Here is a 12,031-nt window from a genome sequence, read left to right as displayed (position 1 = left end):
GGCTGATCGACAACTCTTGACGGATGTGGTACAGCAGATGATTGCACTGGGGTCCAATGTGTCGAGTGGGGCCCCTAACACAGATAGCTCCATTAAGGCCAGTCGTTTTCTGCAAAAGATGACGCCACATGATGATGTTGAGGCATATCTGCATACTTTTGAAAGGACTGCCGAGAGGGAGTCTTGGCCCAAGTCCCAGTGGGCAGGTCTGGTAGCGCCTTTTCTGACTGGGGATTCGCAAAAGGCATACTTTGATTTGACCATAGCCGATGCCAAAGACTATGACAAGTTAAAAACGGAGATACTCCACCGCTTGGGTGTCACCTCAGCCGTGCGAGCTCAACGGGTGCACAAGTGGTCATACCAGTAAGAGAGGTCTCCCCGTGCCCAGATGTATGACTTAATTCATCTTGTGAAAAAGTGGCTGCAGCCAGAATCTCTGTCAGCTCCTCAAGTCGTGGAAAGGGTCACTATGGATCGCTTTCTGAGAGCTCTTCCGCCATCCTTGAGGAGATGGGTGAGTCATGCAGATCCCCAGACAGCCGATCACCTGGTGGAAATGGTGGAACGTTATATTGCCGCTGAGGACAACTTAGGATCGTTTCCACAACACCGCAAGCCAGCCACAAAACATCCATCTGCAAGGTCCCCAGGAAAAGCCAGTGATTCGTTGCCTCAGGATACTGGGGCTGACCAAAAGGCTATAGAATGGTCTAAAGGAGCTGACAAAACTCAGCTGTCCCCACCAACCAAGGGTCAAGGCCAAGTGCAATGCTGGCGATGTAATGAGTGGGGTCATGTTGCTGCCAGGTGCCCACTACCTGCAGAGCCCATGGATTGTCACTCGGCTCAACAGGTGTCGTTGTTTGCTCACCCTGCGTGCACCGCAGACACTGACTTGCATATGGCGGTGGTAAAGGTGGGTGGAAAGTCTGTTCAAGCTCTGTTGGATTCCGGGAGCTTAGTCACAATGGTACACGCCAGTTTGGTAAGCCCAGACCAAGTTAATGAACGTAATCTTGGGGTGCTCTGTATTCATGGAGACTGTAAAAGTTATCCCACTGCTATAGTGACATTTGAAACTGTTACTGGTACTGCATGTCATGAAGTGGGTGTTTCCTCTGTTTTGATGCATAGTGTAATTTTGGGACGAGACTTTCCCCTCTTTTGGAAGCTCTGGCGAAAGGAGGGTTCTCCACAGGGGTCTGAGAAAGGGATTCCTAAGGATGCACCAGGGGTTTGTAAACCTAACTCAGAGGTAGTAACTGAAGGGGAGACCATGCTTGAAGCAGATAATTTTCCCCTAGAGGTACTAGCAGGTGAAACAGAGTTGCCCTTGGAGCCCTCCGAAGCATCCGATATGCCAGACTTGGAGGTCTCTCGGGTTAACTTTGGAACAGCCCAAATGAGGGACCCTACCCTGAATAGGGCCTGGGAAAATGTTAAGGTAATTAATGGTGAACCTCAGGAACCTGGGGCTGAGAGTGTATTCCCTCATTTTTCTGTCAGTCAAGATTTACTGTATCGGGTTGACAAAGTCCAAGGGGGGGTGGTAGAGCAGTTGTTAGTGCCCCAGCCCTATAGGCGAATGGTCTTGGACCTGGCCCACACTCACCCCCTGGGTGGTCACCTACGTCAGGAGAAAACCCAACAGCGAATTTTACAAAGGTTTTATTGGCCCGGTATATTTGCGGAGGTGAAGGGGTATTGTGACTCTTGCCCAGAATGCCAACTGTCTGCCCCGGTACCTCACTTCCGTAGCCCTCTAGTGCCATTGCCTATCATTGAGGTCCCATTTGAAAGAATTGCAATGGACTTGGTAGGGCCACTGGTTAAGTCAGCTCGGGGGCATCAGTATATTCTCGTAATTATGGATTATGCTACGCGGTATCCTGAGGCAGTCCCTTTAAGAAACACAGCCTCCAAAAATATTGCTAAAGAGCTGTTCTATATGTTTACCCGCACTGGCATTCCTAAAGAAGTCCTCACAGACCAGGGTACACCCTTTATGTCTCGGGTTATGAAGGAACTATGTAAGCTCTTGAAAATTAAACAGTTAAGAACTTCTGTTTATCACCCCCAGACTGATGGGTTGGTAGAGCGCTTTAACAAAACCCTGAAAAACATGTTAAAGAAGGTGGTAGATAAGGATGGGAGGGATTGGGATTGTCTCCTGCCATACCTTATGTTCGCCATTAGAGAGGTGCCCCAGTCATCCACAGGTTTTTCGCCCTTTGAGTTATTGTATGGTCGTCATCCCAGGGGTCTCTTGGATGTAGCAAAAGAGACCTGGGAGCAAGAGGTAACACCCCATAAGAGTGTGGTGGAACATGTTACCCTCATGCAGGATAGAATTGCTGCAGTCATGCCCATAGTCAGGGAACACATGCAGCAAGCACAGAAGGCCCAGAGTCGGGTTTACAACCGTTCAGCTAAGGTTCGAACTTTCAACCCTGGGGACCGAGTATTGGTTCTTGTCCCAACAGTTGAGAGCAAGTTCCTGGCTAAGTGGCAGGGCCCGTATGAAATAATCGAGAAAATAGGTGAGGTGAACTATAAAGTTTACCAACCAAATAAAAGGAAGAAAGAACAGCTTTACCACGTAAACTTAATAAAACCCTGGAAGGACAGAGAAGTCCTCACGGCTATAATTCAACCCCTTCCTCCTACCCAGGACGGTATACAAAAGGTGAAAATAGCTGAAACCTTGTCAGAGCCACAAAAGCAAGAAGTCAGGGAGTTTCTGCAAAGAAACACTGAGGTGTTTTCTGACATACCAGGTTGTACAAATTTGATAAAACATGATGTCATTACTGATCCTCAGGTTCGGGTCCGCCTTAAGCCCTATCGGATCCCAGAGGCCCGTAGACAGGCAGTCGACGAGGAAGTGCAGAGGATGCTGGATTTGGGGGTAATTGAGAAGTCTGTAAGTGAGTGGAATAGTCCCATTGTGCTTGTTCCTAAACCAGATGGGTCTATACGATTTTGCAATGACTTCAGGAAGGTAAATGAAGTCTCAAAGTTTGATGCTTACCCTATGCCAAGGGTTGACGAGTTGATTGAACGACTAGGTCCTGCTAGGTACATAACAACTCTTGACCTAACTAGAGGGTATTGGCAGGTACCAATGTCAGAAACAGCTAGGGAGAAAACAGCCTTTTCTACCCCACAAGGGCTCTTCCAGTATGTTCGTATGCCATTTGGCCTCCAGGGGGCCCCAGCCACGTTTCAAAGAATGATGGACCAAATTCTTAGACCTCATCAACATTTTGCCTCTGCTTATTTGGATGACGTGGTCATTTTTAGCAGGGATTGGCAAAGTCACCTCCCCAGAGTACAGGCCGTCCTAAATTCCATTAGAGAAGCAGGCCTGACGGCAAATCCCAAGAAATGTGCCCTAGGTTTGGAAGAAGCCCGTTATCTGGGGTACACTATAGGGAGAGGTGTTATCAAGCCTCAAGTGAACAAGGTGGAGGCAATTAAAGACTGGCCCCAGCCACTCACTAAAAAGCAGGTTCGTACTTTTCTTGGTATGGTGGGCTATTATCGTAGGTTCATTCCAAATTTTGCAAGCAGGGCTGCTCCTTTGACCGACCTGACCAAAGGGAAAGGGTCCACAATGATTAAGTGGGGACCAGAGGCAGAGGAGGCATTCCATGATTTGAAAGTGGTTTTATGCCAAGATCCAGTGTTGGTCGCACCAGACTTCAAAGAGAAATTTGTTGTGCAAACTGATGCCTCTGGTGTTGGATTAGGTGCGGTATTGTCACAGTTAGTTGGGGAAGAAGAGCATCCAGTGGTCTACTTGAGCAGGAAGTTGACCCCTGCAGAAAAAAATTATAGTATTGTTGAGCGGGAGTGCTTAGCAATTAAATGGGCACTGGAAGCTTTGCGGTACTACCTTCTGGGCCGCCAGTTTGTGCTCATTACGGACCACTCTCCCTTAACCTGGATGTCACAGGCAAAAGAAAGAAATGCAAGGGTCACACGTTGGTTCCTTTCCTTGCAGAATTTCAATTTTACAGTGGAACACCGAGCAGGCAAACTGCAAGGTAATGCAGATGCCTTGTCAAGGGTCCACTGTATGGTGGCTAATGGTGTCCGAAACCCCGGGTTCGAACAGAGGGGGGAGGTATGTGACAAAGAGCTATGTCCCAATAGGCTGCCTGTATATGATGGGAGGTATATAGCACCCAGCCTGAGGTATTGGCTCCTTTAAATCTCCAGGGTAAGACAGGTTAGGACCCTGGAGCAAGGATAGTTCAGTATGCTGCCCAATTAGTCCGCAGGTGGGGCTGTTTAAGGGAGCCTGGCGGGGAGTGGGGGTGTGTTGTACTGGGAGTCAGAGAGAACCTCTGAACACACGCTGTGAAGTGTTTTGTGAACAAACTGTGTGTTTGACTGCAACTCCAAATGGCAAATGTTTGTTACCATCGCAAGGAACTTTCCTATGGACTGTAACACTGCAAACCGGTGAGGTTTACATTATTATTTGACTGTTTAGCACGGAAATTGTGCCTGTTTAAGTTGTCTGGTTTGAACAATAAAACCCCAGGCAGGAGCCTGTTTCACTTTTGTTGCAAACCCAAGCCTCCTGTCTCCTCTGTAAGAACTGTTTTACCTGAGCCCTACCGGCTGCTTTGAGCTATTCCCCACAATATATATATATATATATATATATATATATATATATATATATATATATATATATATATATATATATATATATATATATATATATATATATATATATATATATATATATATATATATATATATAAAAGAATGTGAATAAATGGATGCACACCGGGATTTTTTTAAAAAAGTTAAAACTCGCTTTTATTTAAATACTTAAAACATGGTCAGGTCCATGGTTTTAAGTATTTAAATAAAAGCGAGTTTTAACTTTTTTTAAAAAAATCCCGGTGTGCATCCATTTATTCACATTCTTATATGAAAGCACGTTTGGATAGCACCTGGGTTGGATAAATTTTTTCCTGAATGGTGTGCTGAGATCCAATTGGACATTTTATATATATATATATATATATATATATATATATATATATATATATATATATATATATATATATATATATATATATATATATATATATATATATATATATCAACATGTGTGATTAGCATGTGTAATTAGCATAATAAAACTATTAAGGTGGCTTGGGCTAAAGGTTAACTAGTGCTCATTGGAGCATAAAGTGAATTTGTGCTGTTTTAAATATAAAACAGTTAAAAAAGGTAAAAGATTAAAACATACAGATAGTGATTCATGATGACTATAAATAACCCCATCTTATTGATGCGGTGTGAACGTGAACCTAGTTTCATTGCGCTCACTAACAATTTATCAAAACGTACTAAAGAAATCTTTTCCATATTATTCTATAAATTCTCAAAAATCTCACGTATCACTTAGTTAAAAACAAATTGCAGTTCATAATTACGGTGGAGCCCTTTTCAATTATGCTATATTATATTCCCTTAGCTCTATTGTACGGCAGTTCTACTATTCTGTACTTCACAACTGATCTCCTCCAACAATGGTGGGTTGAATAAATATCATGCATCAATGGGAAAAAAATTGAAAAACAATGTTCCAGAAAACCAGTTCCTTTTCACAAAAAACAGTTCAGGGATAATGAGCTGTTAAGGCCCCTGGGGGTCACACACTTAAGTTCGTAGGTCCAGAATGCCTCCCTCTGTAATAACCTACGGTCTAGAAAGATCCCCTCCTCGTGGTAATCCTGGAATACAATCAATGGGCATACATTTAAAAGATGATGCTGGATGCTTGGCAAAAAGACAATGTTGTGCCACTGGCTGTTTGGAAATCTCCTGTTTGGCATCTTTTTTAGTTTCTTTGTTACCTGATGGGACCGAAACGTCACGTTGGTATATATATATATATATATATATATATATATATATATATATATATATATATATATATATATATATATATACACACACATATATATATATATATATATATATATATATATATATATATATATATATATATATATATATACACATATATACACGACAACATTTCCTGGGCCCCCTGGGCTGCGCCCACCGCAAGCCCCACCTACAGGTCCACCCTCCCCACCCCCACAGGTCCGCCCCCCCACCACACTGTAAAAAAAAACAAAAAAAAATATTGGTGGCTAGGGTTCCCACATGTTAATAAAAAGATATTGGTGGTCAGGGCCCCCCATAAAAAAACATTTGTGGCCAGGGCCCCCCATTAAAAATATTGGTGGCTAGGACCCCACATGAGAAAAAAAAAATTGCTGGCCAAAATTGGTGGCCAGGCCCCCCCCCCACATTATAAGAAAATTGGTGGCCAGGGCCCCTTAAACGTCCATGCCTTCCCGAAGTCAGCAGCTCTCAGAAAGATGGGGGGCTAATCAAGTAAGTGTGACGTGGCCGGGCCCCCCTTACCCTCGTGGCCCCCTACAACTCTCCCCCCTGTCCCCCCCCCGATGGCTGCCCTGTATATAGCTATCTCTATATATTTAGACAGTTGTTCCTGCTTAAGCGTTCCTAATACAGAACCGTTTCTAATACAGAATACCTATGTGGTCATTGTTGTGTGGTATCTTTGTACAGTCTTTAAACTGACTTTGGGAGTGATGTCTGCCAAAGATAAACAATGAGAATTAGATTTTCTATGTTGTAAACCTGACCGTGCCATTAGATTAAATGGCTCAGAGTGCCATTCTGAAAAAGTTTTAATTTGGTTTTCAAGATATTAGGAGTTTTTACATGGAGTTTCAATGGATTTAAAAAAAAACAAAACAAACACCTGCCGCTCTAAGCAGAGCAACACAGTTTTCTTTTGCTCCCTAAATTAATTTCTGCTGACTGTGGGCAGCTAACCGAAATAAACAGCAGCTGGAGTTATTTTGACTTTATTATATTAGTCAAAAATTAGTCAAAATCGCAAAAGTTCTCAAAAGAGCACACAGAAGAATTTTACATGAATGTTTGTTTTACATTTCCTTTAATATTTTTATAAAAAAGTCTAGTGTCCCGAGTGCCTTCCCACCAACGATTTTGATTTTAGCTTGAGGGAAGGCTTTTCGGGGCGATTAATCGCCCAAAGAAGAGGCGATTTGTCGCCGGGCGACTAAATCTCCCTGAATCTTTGCGTGTCTCTGCCCTAAATGTTGACTGAAGCCCAAACAGAACCCATTATGCTTGAACAGTTTCCTTCACGTAGTCAATGAATTCTTTGCACCTGCAACAATACTACTGAAATTAGCTGCTAAAAAAACAAAAAAGTGAAGTGTTAAAGGGTCAATATATAGAGGCTCAAATCCAATTGAACATTTCAAATCTTGACATCTGACATTTTAGTGCTCAGTGTCGGACTGGCCCACAGGGATACCAGGAAAACTCCCGGTGGGCCCAGGTGTCAGTGGGCCCAGGTGTCAGTGGGCCTCTTGCCTCTAAACATTTAGCCTATTCCATGGCCATTCCTTGTTTCTATGAGAACAAAGAGGCTAAATAGATGGATTAATAGTTTATAGCATGTTTAACTAAAAGAGACTAGGAGAATAGAGGTTGAGCGAGGAGAGGAAGAATAATAGTACGGAGTGGGCCCCTGGTCTAAGGTTTTTGGGTGGGCCCCTAGTGTCCCAGTCTGACACTGTTAGTGCTGCTAAAAGCACCCTCCATTTAAACATAGTACAAGCAGCTTGCACTTCACTCTTGCACTTCATTTCATCCTTGTTCTATGCATTTCTCCTCCCAGTACAGCCGAATATTCACCTCTTCTTCCCATCACAGTTATATGTGTGCCTTGGGGCTCATGAATTCTGGCATCAGTCCTTCCCATAGTAGAATTATTTTGCAGTTACCTTCTGTTCTGAGTAGGTGAATTGCATCGGAGCAGGTTCTCATGAATATCTGTGCGTCTTGGTCAATTTGATCTCTCTCTGTGTCAGTCATACAGGAATACTCCGAGGCTACATAGCTGCAAAATATACAAGTACGAGATATCAAATGATCTAGAAGAAAGCCTATAGTTTGCTTTAGGTTTAACAACCTGTAAAACAATTAACTACATTTAATTAAGAAACCTAAATCAAAGAACATGAAATATGGAATTAAAATATTTTATTTTTCTGGAAGCTATAGCTAAAAAAAAAAATAAACAAAAAGCCATTCTTATTCCCAGTCTGTAAAATCAGTTATAATATATTAGTTTTGATATAAGTGCCAATTACCATGCCTGTTACTGCTACTGAAAAATGCCTTACAATAAGGCATTTTTCAGTAGCAGTATGCACAAAATGTCTCTGTCTTTATTATCAATATATTGATAATGGGTTGAGTGCAGAGGACTCTTGTATTTGACTATATGTATTTTGTGGTCACACCCTCATTGCACCCCCGACTAATGGTTTTTAAAAACTAGTGGTGAGCACAACTTTCCCTTGTTTGTTATAGTTATACAGGAGCAGTGACGAGCTCCATGTTGTAGCTCCCACCCTCTCCAACTATAGTCAGGTGATCCCACTGGTGTCTAATAAAAGGGCAGCCAAGTTTGGGAGTTTTACTTTGAAAGCAGCTAGTAAGTTGCAGGTAAAACTTAGTCCCTTTGTAAAATATATAAATAAGCAATTGAATTCTTAATGAATCAGATAAAATTGAGCGTAGGACTGGCCAGATATGGGATGACTTAGATGACGTAGTTGGCCAGCTTAAATATATTGCAATATATGGACAAACAATCCCTGTGTTGTTTAAAGGGTAAGGCATTTTTCAGTAGCAGTATGCACAAAATGTCTGTCTTATTATTATTATTAACGTGTATTTATATAGCGCCAACATATTGCGTAAATATATTGATAATGGGTTGAGTGCAGAGGACTCTTGTATTTCTCTCTCTCTCTCTCTCTCTCATACATACTACACTGTACATGAACAGGAAATCAGATCTGTAAAAAAAATAATATATACACACACAGGTATATGATTGAGAAAGCTCTGAATTACATAAAAGCCATCTCCCATAGATTCCATTTTAAGCAATTTTTTTAAAAAACGTACTTCCTTTTTCTCTGTAATAATAAAACAGTACCTTGTACTTGATCCAAACGAAGATTTAATTATTCCTTATTATGGGCAGAACAATCCTATTGGGTTTAATAAATGTTTAAGTGATTTTTTAGTAGGTGAGATATGACTATCCACATTACAAAAGATCCCTTATCTGGAAAATCCCAGGTCCCATACCTGGACAGATGTAATGGCAATGAACAAAGGGAACCCCGTACTTAACAACTGGTCAATAGCAAATATAACCTGCTTGGTGCCCTTGCTCCTGCACTATTGTAGAGGAATAGGACACAGAGCCTGACAATAGTAAAGAAGACCCCGCTTTGTTTATGGTTCCAATATTCTTTGTCTCTTTCTTAAGCAGAATTAAGCCATTCATTTCCTGGCAAATATTTCCACAGGATATTTTAAATGATTGGTTGTTATTAACTGCTTGCTACTAAACCTGCAACAGCAATTTATTCTGTGGCTAAATCGCAAGATGGGAAGAAGCGATTAAAGAAGCAGGCCCAATAAAAAGTACAAAACATGAGTTCTGCTAAGTATAATGTATATAAGGATTATTCAGGGGCCGATACTTTATCTACACACCAACAGCACAATGAAATACTTTAACTAGAATAACCACGACAGACAACAATATTGTGAGTAATTATTGCAGATTTACAATGACTGCATGTTCCCAACTGGGAAAAAGAAAGCAATGAATCTGATTCTAATTGTTATTAACGAAAAAATCTTAGGGGGAAATTTACTAACCTGCGAAAATTCGTTAGCGACGGATTCGCACCCATCGCCAGACGAAAATTCGCACAGACAACGATAATTTACTAAAATGCGAAGTTTCGGCCAGGGCGCCGAACGCTGGCAAATTTTTGCTAGCATTACTTTGGCAATCAAAGAGAAGATGCGCTACAGCTTAATTATGCCTAGCGCAAGTTCGTTAGAGGTCTTGGCTCAGGCTAATTTGCATACTGTGGGATATTATAAAGTTGAATGGACGTATCTGTTGCAGCAAATACATTACACGAGTCCAGGGAACCCAAATAAAATAAAATAAAGTTGTTATAATGCCCTACACATGAGCCCAGTGTATAGTTTATGTGCCATATGTTAGAAAATCCCGGTTACCCAAAAAAATTTTTTAAGGACTTTTGCAGCCTATCACTCTGAAATAAGAAAAAATAAACTCTTTTCCATTAAAAATATGATAAGATCTATCCACTCCAATGCACTTCGTCTAGTCTGAGCTGGCGAAGGCAAGTCTGGCTAAAGAGGTAAAGATCAGTAAAATCCGCATCGTAGTGAATTTAGAGTAACGTCCATTCGCCAGATCGCTAGCATCTGTCTCTTTCGCTAGCGAAGTGACGCCTGCGCCCGTTATTAAATCGGCGAAGTCCCTGAAAATCTTCGCCAGCGTTAGTCACTTCGCCCTTTAGTAAATCTACCCCTTAGAGGCACATTTATCAAAGGTCAAATTTCGAATTCATGTGAGTTTTTATAAACTCCGCATAACTCCCATAAATTCAAAACTCAACCAATCGAAATGTATTTAAAAAAATCTAATTGTTACAACATGGATGAATTTGCATGCTTGATAAAGGGGGTTACGCCGAAACGTTGCATGCTGCAAAATATTTAATAAATCAGCAAGGGTTTACCCTGCTTGCAGTACCTGTGTAACAGTGAATTTTGTTTGATCCACCTTTACATAAAGCCATATTGGGGTGTGATCTATTAAAACTGATATTCTCATGTACAGTACTAGGAATAATTCTGCAGAACATTAAGCATATTGTGGCCATAAACCAGACAATATCCACACTAGGTGATCTGTCTCTCTTCATTCTCTTGTCCAGCAGGAGTTGGAGTTAAAGTTTGGCAGCAGTAATAGATCATTGGTGTGTGTGCTCCCTTTGCCTAGATAATCTATTAGAGCCATCATTAAGCTATCTGACATTGCAAATCTGACTCCGACTCCTGCATGAAGAGAGAGAGATTCGCAGAGAGGAGGATATTAAAGAATATCTTAATTATGTTAGAAACAGTACAGTATGTTTCAATGATTATACTTCGAACGTTCCTGATTTCCATGAGATAAAGCTCATATTAAATTTTCATCTTAGTGAGTTTCCCTTTAAAGGGCAAGTAAACCTTAGAAATAAGTGAATGTAATATTGATGAGGCTATTCTAAGCACTTTTGCAATGTACATTCATTATTTATTTATTTTATTCCAAGATATTAAAGGATACATGTACTGTTAAAATTAATGAATTTTGTTACAACAGCGCCACTTGCTGGCCATTTTCTGATCAGTCTGACCAGCAAGTAAGTAGTCAATGAAGTTGTCAGGAGAAACAATGAGGGCTGGTCTGATGTTCTTCTGCATAGGAAAGATTTGAGCAGGGTTTCTAATGTTCAATCAGAGCAGCCTCTTTCTTTCTCCTGACAACTTCCTTGACTACTTGGTGGTCAAACTGGTCAGAAAATGACCAGCAGGTGACGCTGATGTAACAAAATATATTCATTTTAACAGTACATGTATCTTTTAATATCTTGGAATTAAAAAAATAATAATGAATGTACATTTCAAAAGTGCTTAGAATAGAATTCTCATCAATTTTACATTCACTTATTTATAAGGTTTACTTATCCTGTAAAAGCTCAAGGACAGACATTTGGAATGTGTGATCATAATGTGTGATCATAATGTGACCATAGCCAGCAGAAAACTCTCTAGACGCAACTCCATTTGCCAATGCTCCCCGTAAATGTGCAATAGCGAGATTTATAGTCGGTAAAGTAAGGGGCAAGTTGTATATCCCTGATGTAGACAAAACACTAATAAACAGAATGGAGTTTTTCAGCCAGATACAGAACATTGATGCACAATACAATCTAAGGGCCGCTAAAAGAAGCCTCGCTTTCATTTACTT

The 12,031-nt window shown here is 41.0% G+C and overlaps 1 protein-coding gene across 1 annotated transcript in view; it reads right to left on the bottom strand.

Annotated features, from left to right (window-relative positions):
- The window catches only part of stx18.S (syntaxin 18 S homeolog), a 108,459-nt gene that overhangs the window by 38,834 nt on the left and 57,594 nt on the right, over window positions 1–12,031 (bottom strand). Inside the window, exon 3 of the mRNA XM_018243043.2 lies at window positions 7,890–8,005. Coding sequence (XP_018098532.1) covers window positions 7,890–8,005 — 116 coding nt within the window. The remainder of the gene's footprint in view (window positions 1–7,889; window positions 8,006–12,031) is intronic.

The sequence above is a fragment of the Xenopus laevis genome, chromosome 1S, assembly GCF_017654675.1.
Source record: "Xenopus laevis strain J_2021 chromosome 1S, Xenopus_laevis_v10.1, whole genome shotgun sequence".
Classification (NCBI taxonomy): domain Eukaryota; kingdom Metazoa; phylum Chordata; class Amphibia; order Anura; family Pipidae; genus Xenopus; species Xenopus laevis.
Note: the sequence above shows the minus strand (reverse complement) of the source record. Positions and strands in the feature narration are given on the sequence as shown.